The 25,593-nt window shown below is 35.5% G+C and overlaps 1 protein-coding gene across 4 annotated transcripts in view; it reads left to right on the top strand.

The window, feature by feature from the left end:
• The window catches only part of LOC129006003 (acetyl-CoA carboxylase-like), a 118,394-nt gene that overhangs the window by 13,646 nt on the left and 79,155 nt on the right, over nt 1-25,593 (top strand). The window contains exons 1-2 of one of the 4 annotated variants that reach the window (XM_054435090.1): nt 1,013-1,043; nt 8,251-8,539. In XM_054435090.1, coding sequence (XP_054291065.1) covers nt 1,028-1,043; nt 8,251-8,539 — 305 coding nt within the window. In that variant the 5' untranslated portion in view covers nt 1,013-1,027. Of the gene's footprint in view, nt 1-1,012; nt 1,044-5,928; nt 6,002-6,716; nt 6,778-8,250; nt 8,540-25,593 lie in introns of those variants that run through there. The other 3 variants (XM_054435088.1, XM_054435089.1, XM_054435087.1) reach the window with 3 other exon arrangements.

A 25,593-nucleotide genomic window follows, 5' to 3' on the forward strand; every position in this document is an offset into this window, starting at 1 on the left:
TAAATTATGTTTCATCAGAAGCCTACGTTTTTTATAGTTCGTTGAGTTTCCATATAAGCGATATATAATTAATCGATAGGCCTATATCTTTCTCCCAGCAAATAATCGGTTTGTCTTACTGACCCTAGCAAAACGTCAGTCTTATAATGTATTCTCTTGGGTTGATTTTTATATTAAAACATGACGGTAAGATAATACGACTTCAACATATTAATGTATGATTCTTAATTAAAATTAAAAATAACTTTCTTGCAGACAAATTCAACTACCAATACGTCTTTTAGAAAATAGTTTTTATAGCGTGAAAGACTTATGTAAACTACAATCATAAATATGTTGTATTTTTTAGGCATGATGTTTCTGCAATGATGTGTATCTATGTCATTGCTTATTATGTATTTTATTTATAAATTGTGACGCAAGCCATGCATGTAAATATGTTAACTGGCAATGAAGGAATATTTGATTTGATTTGATATGTATAGTGTATAGTCAAACGAACTCAACTCCCTTCATTTAGCAGTTACGCACCATGCTTTACACAACTGAAACAAGCCTGCCTATTTTGAATTGAAGGAGTACAGAGCAGTGAATCTCGCTTGCGCTTGCATTGAATCGGAATCGTATTGTTTGTTTTGTTCCTTTCGCGTTCACACACACGGAATGATTTAAAAAACAATTCATTTTGTTGCCTATGATGTTATTGGAATAGTGACGCAAATCGTTTATAAGGTCAAATGCGTAGTTTAGACTAGTTCAGAGATAGTTGTTATGATGGTGAGCAAGTAAGAATCTCAAATCTGACAGACAATAATAAACAGTAAGTCAGTAAGTGAAAGTGACAACTAACTGTCAGTGGAAGGAAACCATGTCTTTATACTATGGTTCAAAATGACTGAATAACGTATATGTGTAGAAGAAATATAGTTGTTTCTTGATTTGCTGAATAGTTTGAAATAGAAATGTGATAGTTTTGTACATCCAATACAAATATGACTCGAATTGAAGAGCTTTTCAGTGTAATAAGATGGTGTTTTTCGCAGGTAGGCTAACCTCAAAATTCCTCAACCTAACCTAAAAAATTCCTAACAGTACTTGAATAATTTTCCACTTTCCTGAGGGTTTATTTGATAAAGTTCTAGAGATAAATATGTATTTTTTGTGGTATGATTAACTTACTGAGTTGGTAATGTAATTAGAAAATTGTTAGAATGCAATATGAAAATACTTAAAGTAGGCTATTTTGATTGAAAATTGAATCTGCAAGCAGCATTTGCAAGTAAAATGCCTATCCTGTAAATTATAAAATATTTTATGGATATTTTCGGGTACAGTTTCTTAACTGGGCTAGCCTATGCTAATATCGATTGAAACTATCGAATTAAAAATATTGATTAATAATCGATATTTTTAAATACCTTATATCTATTATAAAATTAAACTATCATAACCTATCCTAACCAACCAAACTTGCTGATGGTGAAAAAATCGCATGAAGGTTTACTAGGCCTATCGATAGTTTCAATCGATATTAGCATAGCCCAGTTAAGAAACTGTACCCATATTTTCTCTTAAAACAATATATTCATTATATTCTGAAAATTACCTAGGTATTCATTATATTGATGTTTATTTGGTAGCCTAGGCCTACTATTCTAGCACCTCAATTGTTGTCTTATTCAATTTTAGAATGTGTTTGACTGTGCTGATCTATGGCCGGAGAAATCTACAGTTTTTTTATCGGATCCTTGAAAGAAATTTTAGAAGAGGTAACTTAGGCCACTACAGTAATAGTTTTCATTGTGCGTTGTGTGCTTTGAAACGATTAACTGTGGATTCATCTAGCCATTCTAACCTTCTTAAGTACATTCTCCCTGTTTCCGAAAAAAAAAACAATGTAACTTTGTTATTGGTTATGTTCTTTAGTAAAATTACATTAAAGCCTGAGTAGGCCTACGACTCCAACATCCCATTATTCTGTCCAGTTAGGTTTTGGCCAGTAAGGCCAGATAAGTTTTGTGATTCCAATGAAAACACATGATTGCATTTAGTGCTATTTATTGACACAACAGCCAATTATCACAACATATGGTGTACGGTAACTTAGTAACTTTATTTGAAATTCAATCTGAAAATAGCGTTTTGAGTAGGGATTCATATCATCTGAAAGTATAAAAATATGTCAAATAATAGGCCTACTTGTAATAATATATTTAAATTACACCATATATAAAACATAAACATAGTCCCTTAGTAGATTTGTCATCCTAATGGAACAGCTGAAGCCAATTTTATTGTTAGTTCTAGGTACGTCCAACTGTAGGGATCATGTTTTGTCTACAATTTGTTTCTTGATAGTTCAGTCATTTAAAACCTCATTTAACCAAATAAAATGATATAATCATGAACAATAACTGGTCTCCTAGTTATATAACCAAATATTAAAGGACAAATCACCCGTACAAAATGTTGTCTATCCCAGGAATTAGTGTGGACGTACACAAACTAAATACATAAAAAAAACAAGCTTTAAAATTTACAATGGGATGAGGAGTCTACTTGTGTTGCACTATGGTTACACTTATATACCTACTGTTTACTCATAAGACAGTAGATACATAAAATAAAACATAGTCAGTGGGGATCAATTTCAATTTGGCACTCCAATACCAGTTAATTTTGTAACCATAATAATTTGTTAAAGGCTTAATGATTAAAGCGAACTGAGTAGGTCTAATAGAAAATGTCAAAGAGGCTTCAAACCAGAGCGCCCCAAGGTAGTGCAAGGCCCTGCACAAACATTCAAAGCGCTGATTCTTACTACTAAAAAGTACTCCCCCATCACCAGTTTGTTACTCATGCTCATAAGATTTTTTAAAAATAATTATAAAAATAATAATGATATATATTGTATATTAGTCTTGGTATGGTACAATTTGTTTATTTTTATTCTTATGCCACGTTGTCTACACAGGGTGGAAAAAGTCCTGGGACAGTTAAATAATAAATAATAAAGATAGCCTAGAGCAACCAAACTTGGAACAAAGTTACTGATCATAAAAATCATATAAAGAATCCAGGGCCGCCCCCTGAGGAGGTAGGGGATCACTGAATAGTTTTGTAGATTGTAGCTTGAATGGATAGCTATGACAACCTAATTAATGTCTATAATATATTTACTCAATGGGTAAAAACATTAAATAGGTAACACTAGACCCAAACATTGAATTAATGTTGAAACATTATAAACAACAATACACATACATACGATAACAATCTCCCACTGTAAATTAGGACTAGCCTAATTTATTTTAAATCAGTCATAAATTTGACAAAAAATACTTTTAAAACTATTAACACCATATTGGCAGCGATTTAGTGGGTATCTCACATGATCACAGCAGCATAATGATTTCGCACTATCTCAATACATTAATAATAATTTCCCACAATTACGGCAACACGCTTGATTGGTTATAGCAACAACAATGATAAATTTCTGCGATCTCGGCAGATTTTGCCATTCATCAATCACGATCGCGGCAACAATCGTAATGATTTTTTTCAATCTCAGCGACTCCCAGGAGTAGGGCAACACTTTGATAAATTTCAGCGATTGCAATTTTTGCTTGATGACATTTCAAAAATAGGAAAACAGTGATTAATAAAAAAAAACTTCCAAGATAGGTACATCTTGAACAATATATGTATTGGTACAATATGTTTGAGCTATATGTTTATTTTGTCCCAAGCGCAGGGCCTTTCGAGGTCTCTTCTTTAAACATACTTGAGGAACTAAGCAGCAATCCTCAATTTACTAACCGCCCCATCCAGCTATCTTGTTATTTTGTTGATTCCTCAGATTTATTGTATCCTTACAATATAAATCACTTCTACAGGGTGTCCCGGAACTCTCTACCAATATTTTAGGGCATTGCTCCTGGGTAAGAAACATACCTAAATATCATATTTAAATTGTCCGGAAGTCCTTAGTTTCTCACTCAGCCGCCATTTTGTTTTTTTCAGTTATTAATTTTTTTGCTAAAGAATGGGTAAACATACGAAATGGAAACTTTGCACAAGCATTATAGACAACTAGACAAAGCTACAAAAAAATTATGACAATTTTTCAAATTCATAAAACAAAATGGCGGCCATTTAAAATGTTGTTTCTTAATTAACTCAAAAACCGTTGATTTTATAAAAAATTTAAATGGCCGGCATTTTGTTTTGTGAATTTGAAAAATCGTCATAATTTTTTTGTAGCTTTGTCTAGTTGTCATAAATGTTTGTGCAAAGTTTCCATTTCGTATGTTTAACCATTCTTTAGAAAAAAATTAATTACTGAAAAAAACAAAATGGCTGCTGTGTGAGTAACTAAGGAGTTCCGGACAATTTAAATATGATATTTAGGTATGTTTCTTACCCAGGAGCAATGCCCTAAAATATTGGTAGAGAGTTCCGGGACACCCTGTATAAATCACTTTCTGTGATACTGGCAATCAAATCTTTGTTCCTTTAATTCAATTGTTGCAACTGTGTTCATATTCTTTACTAGTTAGTTCCCCTGAAACCTGTAAAGACAAGCATATTTAGTTTTATTTAGATTTTTTTAGCATCTTATGGCAGGTAAATACTGCTGTTTGTTGTTACTTAAATATTTTCACCTTGGCTAAACACATTTTTATTTGAGACTAATGTGTTTTGTAAATAACAAACTGAAGAATAAATCATTATATTTAACCTATCACTCTTACATGAGCCTAAAGTTGGTACAGTGCAATAAGTTGTGTAGTTTACTTTAAACAATACAGTAATTATCCTACTCTAGCAAACTAGACAATGAAAATATGGGTTTTCTTATATATTTGGAAAATTTTCCCTGCTGACCAAAAAAGTAAAGGTTCTTTGGTATTACTAGATTACACCTATTAACTATGGATGCATCTGTTCAAAGTGGTGAATTTAGGATGCTACTGAAAAATGTCAGCTTGATCATGATCATTCAATACTTCTTTCTTACTCTTATAAACGTCTTATAGAAATTTTTACCCGTAAACCGGTAGTTTACACCAGGTATTGAGTTTTGTTCTTCAATTAAATACAGGCCTAGATCCTTGATAATTAATAAAGATCTCCATATTCACAGCAAGTAGCGTTATGGACAGTCCCAATCACAGCCTTTCAAAATTCCTTCCTCGAATTGAGAACCAACCAATCAGTTAGTTTACAGTGATTAAGTGTACCTATCATTAATTTCACAACTATAAAACCAGAAACTTTGTAAGTTTTGTTGCAAGTCTTAAAGGAAGCCATAAATAAATAATTAATTGAGAGAAACCTCAATAATATTTTTTCTGTGTCATTGGCATCCTTATTTTTGAAGGCAGTCAAGTTTATACTAATTAATTATTTTCTCTCTCGATGCTGTACGTGCAGTCAAACGTAATACTGTTACTGTAAATTTGCACTATACTATAAGGTTCTTTCAGATTAGACATATTAAAAAAAAAAAAACTGTCTAAGAGCCGTACTTAAATAGATTACATACTTGGTACGACATATAATAAAAACAAATTTTTTTATTCACACACACATCTAAATTCATGTAACATGATTAGTTTTTGTAGACGACTGGAAAAATCATAAATTATATCTATAAACAAATACAGTAGCCTACAGAGTAATTTATATAGCCTAAGCAAATGTGGATAAAAAACGTTTAATCAATTAAGTTATTTGAAATCAATGAAGTTATTATAAATACGTTAAAAATAACTTAAAGAAATTTTTCTCAGCATCTGGCAAGTGATAAAAAAAATTATTCAGTTACTGTTCCATCCTGGAGGGTCGTTTGATGGACTTTATATGAAAGAGACTGGTTGAAAGTTTGAGACAACTAAGGTGTTAGAGTGAGTAATGCTAAGTGGGTTTAATACCACCATGAAACGGGTATATATAGAACTGCAAGCAAACTTCACTGACCGGCCTCCTGATGATAGTAAGTATGGAAGTCAAAAATCTATTTTTTTCAGCTTCCCATACATTTTTATTAAGTAAAATATATTGTTAGTAACAGACGTATGATAAAAAATTGTCGAATAGTTTCATTTTTACCAGTACTTTTTTATTTTTTCAAAAGATATGATCCAGTGAAGTATTCAAATGTAGCATCACAGGTGTACCGTGATAATATTTTTTAGGTTGAGATCATCTGTCATAGTTCAAGGCTTTAGCCTACATACAATAAATTACTATGTATATATGTTTTTCATTACATCAGCTATCAGCTTAAACGCATTACCAGTTGACTAAAATTGATCTACCTTTAACACCCACTTACATATTAGATTTAATTTTATGGGTTTTAATTGACTTCTTAATATTATATAATTCGTATTTAATTGACTCAATATGACAATTAATGATTGCCGATTGATAGCCGAGGAGGAAGTGTCGAAGTTGAGAAGTTGTCGTAAAGACTGACCTCTGGCCTTACTTCCTGCCGTTGTTAACAGCTCTACTTGCATACCTTTCTTATCACTTCTATCTCAGCTATGTCCCACTCTTCTCTATGCTTATTAACATTTTTAAGAGTTATAATAGGCCAACGGGTGAGATTACTTGAGTAAGGATTTTTAGATTTGTAATTACTAATTAGCTTGACCAGATAACCTAATGATAAGATATCAGTGATTTGCTATTTGCTAGTTATTATTTACTTCAAATTTCCTTTAGTAGTTTACTAAGCTATGGGAATAGTGTGTGAGCTCTCAAGTACGTACGTAAAACCTTTAAAATGTATATTTTAAATGTGAAAACATAAATTCATTAAAGAGTTATATTATGTTGTTTTAATTGAAATAGATTGATAAAAGATAACAGTTTGATTCAAATAAGTAAAATAAAATATCTAATTAATTATCTACATAACTGAATGTACCAGCAGTTTTTTTTCAATTTCAGTGCACTGAATAAACAATTAAATGTTTTGTAGGCAAAATATGTGTTAGTTCAGTAAAATAATTTTAAAATGCAACTCTGTTTAACTTTGGGTTTCTTATTTACATACTTGTGGCATTGTGTCTCATAATTACTATAACATATTGAAACAAAAAATAACTTGTACGCAATTGTAACTTAACACCATTTTGAAATTTGACGTACTGAATGTTGATAATCACTGGTATAATTCTAATTTCAAATTATTTTGTTCTATTAAAATGACAAAAAAACTGATGTTTTTATTATAATTTTTCATCAGGAAATTTGCAATGCTGTATTTAAACAAAATCACATTTTTTAAGTGTTGTTCAGAGAAAAATTATGCTTAAAGCCTATGAGTTTTGTTTGATCATGCTGACTCAATCGAACTGTAAACAACCCAATTTATGAAGAAAACATATACTTACAAAATGTTATTTGTAATGTTGATTTTTAGTGAATTACCCATATAGGGAATAAGCTATTACCGTAGGTCTCATGGTAAAAACTAGACCCGGTACTGATTTACTTTTTACGTTTTGAGGTCCCCAGAGGCCAAAAACAGGGTAGCGGAATTTTACCCCCTGTCGAAACTGACGTCATAAACCAGGGGGTGAAATTCCGGCCGCGAACTTTTGAGTTGCACAGCATCAGTTAAATAGATTAATGGTGGAATATAATGTATATTTTCACGGTTGTGAATTTAATCAGAACACATCAAATTATAAAACCTAAAGTGTACTGGCTGGAATTTTACCCCCGGACTTTCCCCCCTTAATGAGGTCAGCTCAAAATGTATGGCCCGGATTTTTAGCCCCAGAATTTTACCCCCTGGCCAGGTATAGAAATTAATGGGAATGATTAATTTTCTTCATTCAGTTTTAATTTAATAGTAGGCCTAAACATTTTACATACATATTAACCAACAGTTGGCCCCAAACCCGAATATAAAATTAATTACAGATAGGCTACTTAATAATAAAATGTTTACTATTAAATTTAAACTGAAAGAAGAAAATTAATCATTCTCAATAATTATTTCTATATCTGGCCAGTGGTAAAATTTCGTGGGGTAAAAATCTGGGGGTAAAAGTCTGGGCCGTAGGTACTTTCAAATATAGTGTACTAAAGTTGTATAGATTAGAAATTTTCCTGTTTATTTCTTCAACATTTCAGCTAAAAAAATACCCTGAGCTATGTAGGAATGATCACGATTACTTAAAGAGTAAAATGTAACTGTTATTGAATCAAAATCTATTGTTTCAGATCTCGTGAGTGGTGGACCATCCCCACCAGCAGAGGACGTAATGTCGGAACACGCCAACGGTGTTGGAACCGACCAACATCAACCCGAACACCTGACTAACGGGGATGAACCTCCAGTGCAACCTGTCAACTTCATAGTCGGGGACGAGGGAGAAGGGGCGTCCATAGAAAACGGCCACACGGAGGAAGAAAAACAAGAAAACACTGATGCCTTCCCTGGAGAGAACACCACCAAGAATGCTTCTTACAAAGACTTGTTTGGGCTTGCTGAGCGACGAAAAAGGCTCAGGTGAGTTTTGTAGTTTGGCATCTAAAAACATTTTGTTGCTTGATATTAAGGCTCTACCTCAGCTCCTATTTCTCAGTACGATGTTGCTTAACTCCGATGTTCCTATACTATTGCACTGCACAGCGCCATAAAGAGTGCTCTCAAGCGTTTTGAATCTGGGTGATTACATCGTTATCCTTAAACCTTTTAGTAAACTAACTGCAGATTCTCGCTTTTAAGAATCTATTGCACTTCGCTATACATATGTTAGTAGGGCTATTGGGTATGTTTGAATCAGTCTGATACCCGAAATGCTGAAATTTAATCTTTAATATAGTGGATAAACTGACACATACATCCCCCCATTAGATATTTAACAACCCTTAAAGCATGTTGTAAGCGGTGGAAGTAACTGATATTCCATGGGTAAACCACAAAAATTGTAATAGTAATCTTGAATAGTAATCTTTACAGCATTGGGAGGTTGTACAATTATGTCTAGAATTAAATGAGCTACCAGAAAAACATAGCCTACACAATTTTAATCAAAATCGTTCAAGCCGTTTTTGTCAAAATCTGAAATGAAAAAATGATCTTATATTTCCCTCTACATACAAGGCTAGTAAAACTCATTTCCCTCCAACATTTTATTTGCTTTTGGTAGGTTTTTGGACCTGTTGGTGAATGTGTTGTGCTGTTACCTACTAAACTCTTGGGGAACTATGTATGCAAACACTAGATTAAAAACACATTATCATTAAGAGAATCTTATTTTGGTTACAACTGAATTAAAATGATTTACCGTAGCAAATATGTTAAGGAGTATCAAAATGTAGGCCTAGGCCTACCGTAAGAACTTGCAATTTATTTTATTATTTACTTCTATTTTAGATTTTGTTATGTTTGTTGTTTTTATTACCTCATACATGCGAATGGCCGAGGTTTTGTTTGGGTTTGGTGCAGGGATGTCACTTACTTCAATGTCAACCTCACTAACAACGAGGCCATCCGTGACTTTCGTTAGAAGATAGGCCTGTAAGAGAGCGTGCGGGATACCAAAGGACACGTCGACGTGGGTGGGGATTTTAAACCTCCGAGTGTTATTTGTTGCTGCAGCGACACATAACACACTTTGTGTAGTGTTTTGTGTCGCTGTAGCGACTCACAAACACTGTTTACGGCGAAGGCTCTATGACTGACAAAATCGGATTGAACTGGATCGAGTTAGGTATCGTTTTATTTGACAGATTCAGAGCTTTCTCCGGAGGTCTGTCTCTAAGCGCTATTCATTTTAGTTCCGAAAATATTGTAGCAGACAGCTGACGTGCGTATTTGTAAACAGCTTGGTTAACCTCGGACCGATGACTGATGTGTTTTATTACGTTTATCATTGTTTTAGTGTTAAAAATCAAAAGTAGTGATATACGTGGTGCATTATAAGAAGATTTAAGTGATTTTGAAGGGCTGGTTGATGATCCTGAAGAAGTAGGTAGGGATATTGATGTAAATTATCAGCCAGATTCCTAGCTATGGTTAGGCTATGCATTCTTAGCTAAACGCTATGTAGCCTACTGAAATCTGTTTTTTGCCCATAACTTATTTATTTGCAAATCTACTTCCTTATATTACTATATATTTGTAATTGTCATAAAATTTAGAACAAAGTGGCTATTTTCAAATATTTATAGGCCTATAATTTATACAATTTCATCGAGCGCGAACTTATTTTTTTTTTTGAAAATTTTCCAAAATATCTTTTTTTTACCTAAAAAATTTTTTTGAAACAAATGTTCCTTATGTTCTATGTATAATATTAAAGCCCATGATTTTCCAAACAAAATGGTATATAGAACAGTATAATTAACATTGTTTTCAAGCTTCTCAGATCCGTTTTAATAAAACCTTGCAAATGAGCAAAAAATAGGCAGACATTAAGGCCAAAACAAGGGACACTCGGAGGGTTAATGCTAAGGCTGTTGAGGGGGGAATGACCCTCACCAATTCCCGGGGCAAGTACATTCTGGACTTTGCTGCCAGAGCTGGACTCTTTGTCGTCAACGAGGGCAACACGCCAACTTTCCGGCGCCCTGGGATGCGGGGAACGATCCTAGACGTTACCCTTGCATCTGAGTCCCTTTTGCCAGGGATCAGAGCCTGGAGAGTCCTGGAGGATTACACGGCCAGTGACAACCAGTACATAATTTTTAATGTCCTGGATGGTCACCAGAGACAAGTAACCGGGTTTTGTCAAGTGCCCGTTAACTGGACGTGGTAAAATTCAATGAAGCCATTCAACGAGAAACACCGGTGGTTCCTCCCGCAAGTGGCGTGACTCACCCAGAGGCGTTGGTTACATCTATGATGGGGCTGATTGTTTTGGCCTGCGATGAGTCTATGCCTCGCAGGAGATCCCGGTGCAATAAGCGACCTATGTACTGGTGGACAGACAGACGTCGTAAGTCGGATGCTTACAAGGTGGCTAGGAGGTCTCTTCATCGAGCCATCAATCGGAGCACCACAGTTGCTGGGAGACATTAAGGGACAATGTCGATTCCAACCCATGGGGCCTTGGTTACAAACATGTAACCAAGAAACTTGGCAACTGCTATCCGCCTTCCGTCATGGACGGGGCCCCTATGGAGAGAATAGTCGAGTCCCTTTTTAGTCAGAAGGGTGGACGAAATCCCACTTTTCAGTCTTGAAGAAATAGAGGTGGCTGTCCTATCCTTGAAGAACAATAAGGCTCCCGGACCCGATGGGATACCTGGCGAAGTCTTCAAGAAGGTTTTGACTACTAACCCCTTGATCCTTTTGAGTATGTTCAACGCCTGCCTGGTCGAAGGGGTTTTCCCCTCTTGCTGGAAAACAGCTAGGCTTGCGCTTGTTAGGGGGGGGAGACCCAGACCTGCCATCGTCTTACACACCTTTGTGTATGTTGGATACGGCTGGCAAAGTCCTTGAGTTCATCGAGTTAAGTTAATCCGTACCCTTCTGAATTCAGCCGTAGTTGCTGCGGGGGACCTGTCCCCTCGTCAGTATGGGGTGATCTACGGTCGACGCTATTTAGGAGGTGAAGCAAGCCATGATGAGAGCTGAATATTTTAACCACTACTCTTGTAGAGTTGTGCTGCTCGTAACTCTTGATGTGCGAAACACATATTTAATTCCACAAGGTGGCGTGATATGCTGAGGAGAACACCTTTCACCTCCCGGCATACCTCATGCGCATCATAGAGGATTGAGGATGTTACCCCCCATTACTTACTAAGTAATGAGTAATAAGTGATAAGTAATAAGTTATCTGCTCATGAGGCGGTATCTCCGGTTCCGCATCCTCATGTATGACACTACAGAAGGCCCGCGGACGATGAGTGTCACTTCTGCTGCTGCCCAAGGTTCCATACTCGGCCCAAACCTCTGGAATGTCGCTTATGACAGCCTTCTGAGGTCTGAAATGCCTGAGGAAACTATTTTGGTTGGGTACGCAGACAACTTTGCAGCTTTGATAGCTGCACATAGCGTTGGGCTGGCTCAGCTAAAGCTGAACGAGTTATGCGTACCTTAAACGCATGGATGGCAGACCACGGTCTCTCGCTCACTTTGAACAAAACCGAGATTGTGATTTTGATAAAAAAAAACGGATTGACCCCGTTATGTCGTTCCAAACTGGTCTAAACCGTTCCTACTGCCAAGTACCTTGGGGTCATGGTGGACAGCAAGCTTAGCTGGCGGTATCAGATCTTCCGTACGGATCCCCGTCAAACTTTTGGCGGCGGAGAGGAAGGCAATTTATCAGCGCCGTGGGGAGGACCAGGCTGGAACAGAAGAACGCACCCTCACCTACCAGCTATGGCAGGAGAGCTGGGAACAGGAGACACGGGGACGCTGGACCAGGCGACTGATACAGCAAGTCCAACCTTGGCTTAATCGGCGGTGCGGGGAGGTGAACTTCTACCTCACCCAATTTCCGACGGGTCACGGCTTTTTCCGGTCGTACCTGTTCAGGATGGGAAAAGCCGTGTCACCTGATTGCATATACTGCCCAGGCATTCCCGATGACGTGGAACATACTTTTTTCTTCTGCCAGCATTGGGAAAGGCCCCCTGGAGGCTCAACAGTTCGTTGGACTGCTGTCGGTGGACACGGTCATACCGATGATGATGGAGAGTGAGGGCAATTGGATCTGTGTGTCACATTACATCCAGGGTATCCTCTGCGCTAAGAAGCTCAACCTTGACCGGGATGTGGTGCAGGTCATAAAGAATCTAAATGCCAGAAACAGTGCGAGCCCTGAGGGCTTAGGTCACATGTTGGCCTGACTTGAAGTAATGTGACAAACAATTCCAAGTCTGTGTCCAACAGAGTAGAGGGGGTTTTTAGTGATAGTCTGATAAATTCAGGAGTCTCACAATACAGACTGGCTACCTGTGTGCGTAAAAGCATTTTCCCTCCTCTCCCTAAAAAACCCATATATTCGATACTGTACTAAGTTTGGAGAAATATTTTTTATGTAGAGTGATATTCATTTGGGCTGATCATTAAATTTTATCCTGGGTAAAAGATTGATTAAGTAAGATAACAAAATTCAGGGAATTAAGAGAGAACTGGGAGTGAAATACAATGCTTAATATTGTAAAATAAAATGTAAATATTAAATTATCAATATACATATATACAGTATAGGAGCCTGATATAATGGGACAATTCAAGTCATGAAACAGATCATTAATATTAGATTCAGTTCATTACTTCATGACTTCTATTTATGTCTTTTATGTATATGTCTGTTAGCATGATAACATCAGTAAAAATCATCCAATCTTGATGAAATTTGGTACAAACGTATAAACCTACGTTAATAAATGAGTTTGCGAACCACCATGACCGGACTATGGGAACGAGGATTTTGGGGGTTTTAAATATGAACTCCACTGATTATATTAATTATAATTGTTAATAAATAATGACTTTAAACTACCTCCATTTCTTACTAAGCTACTTTTCTTTAACACTAAAAGAAAAGGATATTATATTTTTATTTTTTTAAATTTTCTGACGAGTTAAGTACTATTATAAAATGAATGGAAAGCGAACAACTATTTGTTATGTGTGAGTTTTATACTACATTTTTTGAATATGAATTATCTTAATGTTCCTGTGTTATTTTATATTAGATTATTATTGATTTTTCATACTTTTGGAATGTTAACTGTCTAAAGTATAAACCAAGAAAAATATATTTAAAGATATGCATTTGATTGGATAGGTTTTTGGTCTCTGGGGACATCAAAACAAACCTATGGTAATAGCTTATTCCTTATATGGGAAATTCGCCCAAAGAGAAAATCTCCAACTCATTTCTATTTAAAAGAAAACTGCAATTTGTAGCCAGCTGGTATATTACATTGGTTATTTAATGGGAATACTTTTTACTAGAAATACTTTTCCTCACTGAGAAGATTAGCCAAATAACCGCATCGATCTTTCAAGTACGGTATAACAAACTGGAAGGTATACCACTAATTAAGCTGATACATATTTATAATATGTACTTTTTCTAAAGTCATTTGTAGCGAGTGAATCGGTTTGTATTTAAGATGAAATCTTTCTACTGATATTTCCCCTGACCCATTATATCAAACTTATAAAAATAAACATTTGATTAAAACCAAAGTTGGAAAACAGCTCTTGAAGTTTGAACTAACCAAACTTAAAATGAGTATTACATTATTCAGGATGTTGTTATCAAATGTTTTTTTTTTTAAGCATAAGCAACAAAAAATAAACAGTTCAGATAAGTTCATAAAGTTGCATTGGTTTTCTTATCATTAGCATTCTCTAAAGCCACATTTTGCTATCAAGTTTAGTTGATTAAAAATAATGTACTATATATTATTATCATTGATTTATAAGACAAATGATTGTATAATATGTCTCTTTTCTATAGACTTATCTTTCATTCATTGAATCTTAAAAGTACTGTTGGTGTGTTTTCCCTTAACGTAATTATAATTTCTTTATAGGAATGAAGAGGTAAGCTTTTTAGTTAATTATTATATTATAACAGAAAATATATTTTGCATACTAACAGTTATGTTTAAAAACTCATTGAAAATTAAATACTGTAATTAAAACTTTGGAAGTAGTAGGCTATTTCTCTACAGGTAAATTATTTGATAAGTTTTGATTTGATAGGTCGTAGAAATTGTTTTTGGACCCAGTGAATAAACCATTTTCACAACCTCAATTGCCTTACAATTTATAAAAGATTTCTGCAAATAATGGAAGTCTTACTATGTTTATGAAGATTTCTGCTATAGAACCATGTCGCCTAATTCATTGTTTACACTTGTAAACATATATACGAGTATATATTATTTTTACTCCAATTGAAATCATGATTTCGCCACAAGGAAGAGAGACGATGATGATGTCTCCTTGACTGCAGTAGTTGTTTAAGGCCCCTATTAGCCGTGAGCAACATGTGGCGCAGCTAGTGGAGCCGCCGGTGGACAATAGCGTTTTGGAAACTGGACACTAGTCGCGCGACACATTCGTAGCTCGCTCAAACCGTGGAATTCACCACAATACTCTAGTGCCAAACATGACTTTGAGCAGTTCAGAGCTCCTTCTTCTTGTTCTCCTGTTAAAAAAAAAGAGTTGCGATTTCTTCTACTGCATCCACAATTACCACGACACTATTGGCACTAGACATTGTTTTTTCAAAACTAAAGACAACTAAAAACTCTAATGAATGACACAAAAAGGAAAGAATACACCGTTAAAAAGGTCACAGGTAAACAAAGGGAACAGAAGTAACTAATCAATAGACCAACAATATGGCGATGCACGTCTCAATCGACTCAAACCACGATGTAGACTGTGTGGCATGCTCCGTTTTCACGTTTTTAACGCATGCGCGAGCAGTCAGTGGCGTCGCATGTTGCCCACGGCTAATAGGCTCCATATACTGCAATGCCCCCCGACTGCCTGGACACTAAAACGGTCGCGACACATGTTGCCGGGCAAAATCACTCCCGGCAACACCTCGGGCAGCTTTTTCGGCGGCACCACCGGTCTCCCCGCGGCTAATAGGCACCATTTGACTCCATGCCCCTCTACAGGTCCGACACCGGCGGCTCCACTAGCTGCGCCACATGTTGCTCACGGCTAATAGGGGCCTTAGATGGCGTGGCAGTCACAGAGAAATGCTATCCGTTAACTTGGGCAGAAACTGACAAACTTATTTAAATAGGAATTAAATCAAAAACAATTTTAAGGGAATATTTTAGTACTGTAGAAATCCAGCCAGATAAATCGAAATTTGCTTAGTTTGCAGGTTTGCTGTGGTGGGGGTATTTAAAATTAACGGAATAATAAACAAATGATTTTGATGGTTCAAATAATTTGGGTGAAAAAGTAATAGCCTACTTAACAATTTTAGGAAACAATTCTTTTCATTATTCTGATAAGGGTGGTTTGTGGAGCTGTGCAAATAGATGTTGGTACCTAGGTTAGCATATTTTCAGTTTGATTTCCTATCATACTTAGTGAGCAATGCTTCTATTTGACATTGCATTGACCTAGGAGAATGAGTTTCTTATGTTACTTTATTAACAAGTAACAGATGTCCAAGTAACACCACTATCGTAGTCTGTTCTAGTCTAGATCCTAGATTACTCTGTAATCTGTATACTTGCAGTATTTTGGTTTTGCTGGGCTTCTCTTCTCTAGTAGATGTTTTAGTTACCCTATGATATTTTCCCATAAAATTGGTTTCGAGCTCCAGTTGCACAAACCTAGATAGCAAACAACAAAGATATCTTTTAGGATAGCAGAACTGTCTCTCTGTAGGAGATTTCTTTCACGTAGAAGTTGAACCTTAGTTGATTTGTATTCAGTATTTTGTCTTTGATATGACAAACACTTAGATAACTTCAAGGTTACTGATGAATTCAAAGCTGGAAATATAGCTGGGCAGCAACAACCTAAAAGTTGACAACTGGGACCTAGAAGAATGATTCTGTGTTATTGTTGAAGTATGTCAGTTTTCCAAGCACAATTTCAGGCTTGTAAAATAAAATTACTGAGGTTAAACATTTATGCTTTAATAGTCTAATCTCTTAGAGTACTTGTACACTGATTTCTAAAAACCTCGCAAACAAGTAAAATAGTGGATTGCATGTGCAAAAAGGAAATACCACACCTACGTGCTATGTGAATATTCTATTGGGTTTGAAATAGAAGGTTTCTTCAAAGAGAACCGAAATAATTGAATTAAAGAAGTGAGGGCTCAATCCAAACTATAGTCCTCGCCACCCTAACTTGAGGCAGCCCAAGGCTGCAGCCGTATATCTAGTGCGGGCTTGGGCTGCCTCAACTTAGGGTGGCAAGGACTATACAAGGGTGGTTCAAAGTATCCTTAGAAAAAGATAGAATAACACTTTTTTGTCGTATAAATGTAATTGATTTTTCAACATTATCTCCTTTCAGCTCTGCAAACTTATTTAAATGTTTCTCCAACTTCCTTTTGCTATCCAAATAGTAAAAAGTTGAAAAGCTTTTGAAATACTCATCTGTTTTAGACATGACCTCATCATCTGACATGAAAAATTGCTCACCAAGCCACTTTTTTTATATAAGGAAATTAAAAAAAAGTCACTCAGGGCTAAATCTGTAAAACGGTAGATGAGGCAATAATTTGTACTTCAACTCCATGATCTTTGCCATAAAAACCGTGCATGTGTGCTATCTGCAAAGGTTTGCACTGTCTTCATGAAGGAGGGTCTTTTTATTTTTCAAATGGTGATGTTTTGCCTTAATTTCATCAATGACTGGCTTAATAATGAGGATTAGTACTCTCCAGTTATTGTTTGTCCCTTTGCCAGGTAGTAAATATAAATTTTTCTTTGAGCATCCCAAAAACAGTTGCCAATACTCGCCAGGGATCTCACTGTCTTAGCCTTCTTTGGTGCTCGTTCGTTCGAAAAACCCCACTGCTTGGACTGTTCCCTTCTCATCAGGATTGCTACAATAAAGCGCTAATACAGCTTTGGAATCCACCACATGCTTATTCTCATCTGAAAGCAAGCGTGGCACCCATCTTGCCGAGACTTTTTTTCACACCCAGCTTTTCATATAAAATTGATTACATTGTACCTTGCCAACACCTGTAGCCTCAACTATTAAACACACTGTAATTCACCTGACATTCAAAACCATATCCTGGATTTTGTCAATCATATCAGGGGTAGTCACTTCCACTGGTCGTCCTTAACTAGGTTCACCTTGTGTCGATGTACGGCCACATTTAAACTCCTTTTTGTTTTTTTCCAGTTGTAAACAGTTGCAAATACAGGAACAGATGTGCCATGAACTTGATCCAACTCAGCTTTGATCTCCTTGGGTTTTAAACCCTTAAAAATGTAAATGTTTTATATCCGCTCAAAACTCACTGTTTCCAATTTTTTTTTTTTTAATGCTTAAAGGTTTTTTTTATAAAATCAACAACACAAATTATGAGCTTTTAAAATGAGCTCGTTTTGTTCAGCTGATTTTGACAGAAACTTTGTCAGCCACTTGTTGAATAGTTAAATTGGCTGTGAAAAAACCATTTGCAAAACTATTGTTTTCTAAGGACTTAAAAACGTCCCTGACATTATTGTAACAAAGATGGTAAAAATCATTGATATATTTACAAAAAGGAACATTTGAAAGACGTTTTATTACTTGAAATAACTGGACAAGGATATATTGGCATACAAATATTGTCAATCAAACATATCACATAGCTAGAGCTTACCTCTGGTGTCTTGATAGAACTGCACAAGGATATAATTCGTGACATATAGATTCTACCAATCAAACGTATCACATATGTAGCTAGAGCTTACCTCTGATGTCTTGATAGAACTGCACAAGGATATAATTCGTGACATATAGATTCTACCAATCAAACGTATCACATATGTAGCTAGAGCTTACCTCTGATGTCTTGATAGAACTGCACAAGGATATAATTCGTGACATATAGATTCTACCAATCAAACGTATCACATATGTAGCTAGAGCTTACCTCTGATGTCTTGATAGAACTGCACAAGGATATAATTCGTGACATATAGATTCTACCAATCAAACGTATCACATATGTAGCTAGAGCTTACCTCTGATGTCTTGATAGAACTGCACAAGGATATAATTCGTGACATATAGATTCTACCAATCAAACGTATCACATATGTAGCTAGAGCTTACCTCTGATGTCTTGATAGAACTGCACAAGGATATAATTCGTGACATATAGATTCTACCAATCAAACGTATCACATATGTAGCTAGAGCTTACCTCTGATGTCTTGATAGAACTGCACAAGGATATAATTCGTGACATATAGATTCTACCAATCAAACGTATCACATATGTAGCTAGAGCTTACCTCTGATGTCTTGATAGAACTGCACAAGGATATAATTCGTGACATATAGATTCTACCAATCAAACGTATCACATATGTAGCTAGAGCTTACCTCTGATGTCTTGATAGAACTGCACAAGGATATAATTCGTGACATATAGATTCTACCAATCAAACGTATCACATATGTAGCTAGAGCTTACCTCTGATGTCTTGATAGAACTGCACAAGGATATAATTCGTGACAAATAGATACTGCCTGAGCCTACTGTGACAACGCATGACTTGTGATTCTCCCTGACCACCTGCTGACGCCCCCGCTATGGACGGTGGATGGGGCCCGAGGTCTCACTGTCCTAGAGAAAGTCCTCAGTGTGTAACGCGCTTGCGCCGTGTTTGGATCGTTACCGCGCCGCCGCGACTGTCATCTCGCCGTTATCATGGTTTGAATTTATTCCCTTTATACCTGGTAGAAGAATATTTGGGGTTTGTTTATTCGTTGACAGTTTATTTGATAATTATTATTTTGGTATAGTATGATTGCCGGCACCTAATTTATCTAGGGCATTAATGTTAAATATCGGTATGTTAAATATACGAGTAATTTTGATTTTTCATTTTAATTAATTCTGTTGTATTTAGGATTTTATTGAGTTCAATAATTAAAATTTCTTGGTGAATAACGTAGTTTGGATGGTAATATTCTTCACAGTAAGACACCTGCTAGAAGAATATTTGCGTTGTATACGATGTTAACTGTTCGGACATTATTTGATTGAATTGTTATTTATTCAGTATGTCAAAACGCTGGTAATTCATTTTTACTTCTAGTTTTGGGCTTAAAATTTAAGTAATTACGAGCGATTTTGTTATATTTTGAATGTTTTTTTCTTAATCTAATAGTAAACATGTCTCAGGGAAGATATAGTTTAGATAGTGGTTGAAGAAGAAAATTCTAATTTTAAGTAATCCCGACGTGAAGTTAGGTTTACCCACCTTGGATTAACTATCTAACTAACTATGTAATTCGGATCAAGGTTCGGGGTCCTTAGAATTTTACTTGATTATTAACGCCATTGCATACCTAGTATAATTAGCCTACTATATCACATATTCAACTAGTTGCATTGACATATATAACGCTGAATCGTCGTACTTGTTACATTGAATTGGACTTAATCGAGTGAGAATACACGTTGAACATTTATAACTGTAGTTTTGGTTAGTAAGTGAGCTATAAATTTGAAACAGTTGTATTTGTCGAGAACAATTTTATCATTTACACTCAATTCGTCAACGATGTGCCGTGTTTGGTCGTGAACTTAACTTAAGGCTAAACAAGATTTCTGAAAATATATCTCAGTCGAATCTCAGTGTTTATTTCCCAGGAAATCTTTCAGGCTAAACTCGTTTTGGTACCTCAAACACGTAAACGATCAAATGCTAGTCAAAATCTAACTTCGATCATTATTGTTTTTTTTATTAGTAGGAAAATTGATATATAAAATTCTATTTGAAAAGTGTTTTAAGCCCACTTGGAGTGGTTTTGATTTTGGCATCACGAGCTAAGTGAGTTATGAGAGGAGGCATGCAGTATTTAATTTTAACAACTAAACATGCAACACCACCGTTAAAATTTTTCAACTTGTAATACTAAAAAGTGGGTTTTAATATTTGATTACGATATAAATCATTGAAACTTGTTCTAAAGATTGATGAAATATATAGTACCAAACAATTAATATGTATTATAGTTCTACATACATTTTAAGAATCGCCTAAAAATGTAGGTATACCTATTCCTTCAGGAACTAAATGTCATTTTATCCTGTATGGGAATTAGGATTATACAATATCGTAACACGGAATCTACGTGTTTCCATGTTTGCTTTTGGAGTGGAACTTTTGTCTATCTTGGGGCCATGTCGACCAATTAGGAAGATGATTTTCCCTTACGCTCAAAGTGACGCGGATCTTCCATACCGGAATTAGCAAAACAGGGAAATTAGCTGAACAATTAAGTAATAATTAGAAACCATCTTCTTGTTCAAAACCCTTCGACATGAACGTGGCTGATTAGAGTACCATTACATTATTACTTTCGTCATTCGTGGAACATTTCCCTGTGGATCTTCAAAATATTACCACTCTATATAATTGTTATTTATGAAAATCTGGAATAATGAAATCTACTTTTTCAAACAACTTTTTAGCTACATGTAATATTATTGTTGGAGTAATATAAAATAACTTGTTCGTTAGCAATTCGATAGCGTTTGTATAGTTAGTTATAAAACCGATAGTGACCATATAGAATACTTCGTGGATAAAATTCAGAAAACTTCAACACAAATTAGGTAATTACAGTTAATTGTTTGGTAAGCACTTCGCTTAGTAATAAAAATATGTTACTTTACAACAGTTGCCTGAGTCTACTGAAGGTTACAGTGTTTACAAATGGCAAATAAGGGTCAAGGACCATACCCCACTAAATCAACTAAATTTGTTAAAGGATATGGCAGTTTTTGCGACCGTTTGTGGGAAGGAACCACAGGAAATACTAGTTTGCCTTCGTGAGGAAAAAATAACGCTAACCATCAATTGATCCTTGTTGTTTACAATCAGAAGCGTAATAATTCGTATACACAATACAGTAGTTTGCTGATTTAAGTTCTATAGTTACTTTAAGGATCTTTATATACTCAGTTTGTCGTGAAATTTGTAAACTATTCGTGGGAACCAAAGAGGGGGTTTTAATATTAACAGGGATGATTAAATTTGTATTTTACGAAAGTATATGTTCGTGTAAAATAAACTAAAGCAGTTTTTGCGATCCCGTGTGAGGTATAATTCACGTGAACTACTTAGAACAACGCCAATGAATTGATCAACAATCCTCGACAATTCTAGATAATCGATTGACTATAAGACTTTATTGACTATAGTTTACATCACGCCATGTCCTGTAATTTGTGACCAACTGTTAACTTTCATGTTATTTTTAGACGGAGGTTTGTGCTAGGATATGTATACACAGACCTGGCAAGTCGACCTCTTTTCTGGCCGTTTAAAAATTAGGTATCAGGTTTACGGTGCGGCGTTACAAAATCTACCAATTTCAGAAATCAATTTTACAGCGTAACTTACAAACTAATCAAATACATAAAGTTTTAATATTACTTCGTGACAAATATTTAAATTTTGAAATCAAGGAATAAATACATACAGAAAACAGGAAATTTGTCATGCGAATTTAAATTTTAGGTCTTCTAAGTCAAGAAGACCTAAAATTAAAAGTGTATGGTATAACAGGATAACTAAAAAAGGTTAGCATGATATGAAATACGAACACAGTATTCGGCAGAGACTGAGCGAAATGTATATTCTTCGTGTGAACTATAAATTCGTAAGTTTTCAAAATAATTACAATCTCATTTTGAAGCTAGTTTAAGGCGTTAACATACGTTAATATTCTTCTACTACGTAGTTATTAGTGAATCCCACTTTTTGTAGGACCCCTAGAACTGTGGTGAAAGTCAATACAGATATAGTAAAGACATACGGGTGTATAATGATGTGCAAAGTGGGGAGTTGACGTGCAAACTGTGGGAGTTCGCGTCGCCATGATACAACGAAGGAACTCTAGGAGGTTCATCCTCTCAGAGCTGTCACAGGAGGAGGAGGAACCCGAGGTTGAGGTTGAGACCCCAGCCACCCCTGAGCCAATCCCGGACACACCACCTCCGACTCAGAACGAGATACTAAAATGGAGGTCCTTAAAGTCGCTCAGATCTCAGATAACGTAAGTGTTGGGTTTTCAACATTTCTCTCTGATTTTTGTACAGATTTTGATTACTTTTTAGGAGTTTGTTTCCCCCATAAATGTTAGTTTTTGATCTGTCATCGTGTAATAATCTCTTTGTTCGATTGTAATGGGAGAAACGTTAGCACGAATGTTAAATAACAATAGTCAAGTAACGAATTACTTACGATATTCAACTATATGGTGCAAAGACCATTACAAATTTGGACAGCATTGGTTTTACAAAGAGCCATACATGCCAAACTTAGATTACAACCAATCGGTAAAACAACATTTTGGTGAGTTGAATATTTCCACTGTACATATATATGGATTTTACATTTTTCAATCTATACATACGCTATAAACTGAAATGAATAAGAATACAAACCCACTATTGGGAGCCGCACATAATATCTTCATACTTGAAATCGAAACTACCCAGCCATCCAGATACATAATCATCTAGAGTTTTATAATAAAAACCCTTAGCTGCAGGTGCTAGGTTCTTTAACTTTCATACAGGGTTATTGAAAATGGTGCAAAACTTAACGGTTAGTACGTCTGTTTCCGTGATTTCAGCTAGGGCGTGTTTATAAGTTTGTTTTGACTAGGTTTTTTTGTCCCAGTAACTTAGTTGAGTACCACGGTCCACGAAACCTGTTAACAAATGGCTCAATAAAAAATAAGTATTTTGCGTTTTAGTTTGCTCATACTAATTTATATTGTTAGTGTTCAGCGTAATTTTCGGACCAAATCTAGGAAGGAGGCTCCTCATCGGAACTGTATAGATCGTTGGATCAGACATTTCAATACAACTAGACGTTTGTGCCGGGAAGATTCCGGGTCGTCATCAGACTCTGCCAGACGCTGTGGAGAGAATCTAAGCTATACGTTTAGTACAGTAGTGGACATCAGCTGAGACAACCCATGACCTTGAAAAACCTTATAAGTACACCCTTTCTATTATTGTTACAATTTGCTGTTTGAAATCACTGAAACAGACGTACCAACCGTTTCATTTTGCACCATTCTTATTAAATACCCCTGTATGAACGGAATGTGTTTTGGACCTTTGGACCTGATGATCATGTACGCGAGCATAATGAAACTATAAAGTTAATAAATAAATTAACCGTTATGAATTAGTGATCCCACCACAGTCAAAATTCACTGGTCGCTAATAATAATAATAATAATAATAATAATAATAGTCAATTCTCAATTCTCGGCGATATTACTATTAAAACGTATACTAATAAATGATGGCCAAAGCTAATAAATTAATATTGTAAAACGTGCTTGATATGTGTCATCAACCAAAGTTAAATCATTTCAAAACTTAATAAACATGTTAAAATGCTATACACTTTTGACAAGTTGTATTACATTAGGTAGCGTTTTTAAGCAATTACGTAGAACCTATTAAACATCTCATTTAAATGCATTAACGTTAGAAGTGTTTTCTGTGCCCTATTGTTCGTGTTTAGAGATTCACTTTTGGGTGGTTTGGTGATGTACATCACTGTCAAATGTCTATAACTGGTTACAGGGTGTCCACATTTTGGAAAGTCATGGAGATTAATGACAAATTTTCTGTGGACACCCTGTGGTTATGAAACTCAATTTGGATTTGGTCAGTTTATAGAGGAATTCAGGTTGAATATACAGTACTGCGGTCTTCAGGCCGTTGTATCAGCACAACACAATATTTTAGACTCAGCATTGTGCATCCGTCGCCTTAGCTCGATCAGCTGGATGTACTGTATTTAAAAATTATAAGTGAGTGGAGTTTTGTCCGTTCCACTCAATGGAAAGATTCAAGTTTTATAAAAAAAACTATTTTGGCTGTTATCCGCTTTATTTGGTATGATTTTATTTTGTGTAATAAGTTTAATGTCACCTAAACATATGCGTAAATTCTATAATAGTAGTAAAATAAAATTTACTTTTCACTATACGGGTAGAGTATTGAGTTCTTGACATATAACTGTCCTTAGCAATTAATTACATTAACACAGTTTAATCCCATCTTTCGCTTTGACACTCGTACACAATGTTTATAATATAATGTATAGGCCCTAAATGGTTCGCGACTTGTGCAGGCTCAAATCCCGCCAATCACAAATGGCCTTAAGCTTTCTGATGATTTCGTAACCCAGTGGTTTGCTGCGAGTCAAACTGCCTGGAGATAAATAAGGATGGACCTCTCAGGCGTGGTACCTTTTCTGCATGGAAGAAGTTTCGCTTTTGAAAGCCATGCTCTATATTCTATACAATTAAGCCCCTAAATACTGCTTTTTACTTGCAGTTAATTGGTCCTTTTTTCAAGTGTATGCCATATTGCCCCGTTCAAGGTAGAATACAACCGTGAACCTCAATACGTAATCAACAGCAATATCGGGATTCCCTTGCACAAGGTCGTCAGTGACGCCATCATTTATCTAACTTGAGCAAACACTCAACTTATCAACTCTACGTCAATGCGTTATCACGTAAATCCAATATTGAAGGAATGTGCAATAATTAACTACGTTTGCGTTGTTTTATCACTTTTTTTATAATCGAGATTGTGTTCAACGTAAATTTGAATACAATCTGATACCCTGTTAACGTTATTAAAAACTAATGTTATATCTATAATCGCATATAATTCGCAATCCGGAGGCTACTCACACCACAATAATGTTATATTTTTTTCATGCCATATCCAAAATATGGTTATTATCTGGCGATGATCACTTGACCTCTATAGGTACATTTATGGATCGGGATTGGCTTTAATCAATATTCACTTATTATGTCAGCATAGTTTAGTTTATTAAACAAACAATAGACAATAGACAATTAATCTT

The sequence above is a fragment of the Macrosteles quadrilineatus genome, unplaced genomic scaffold (genome assembly GCF_028750875.1).
Source record: "Macrosteles quadrilineatus isolate MER2022 unplaced genomic scaffold, UCM_ALF_1.0 Scaffold_54__1_contigs__length_841927, whole genome shotgun sequence".
NCBI lineage: Eukaryota > Metazoa > Arthropoda > Insecta > Hemiptera > Cicadellidae > Macrosteles > Macrosteles quadrilineatus.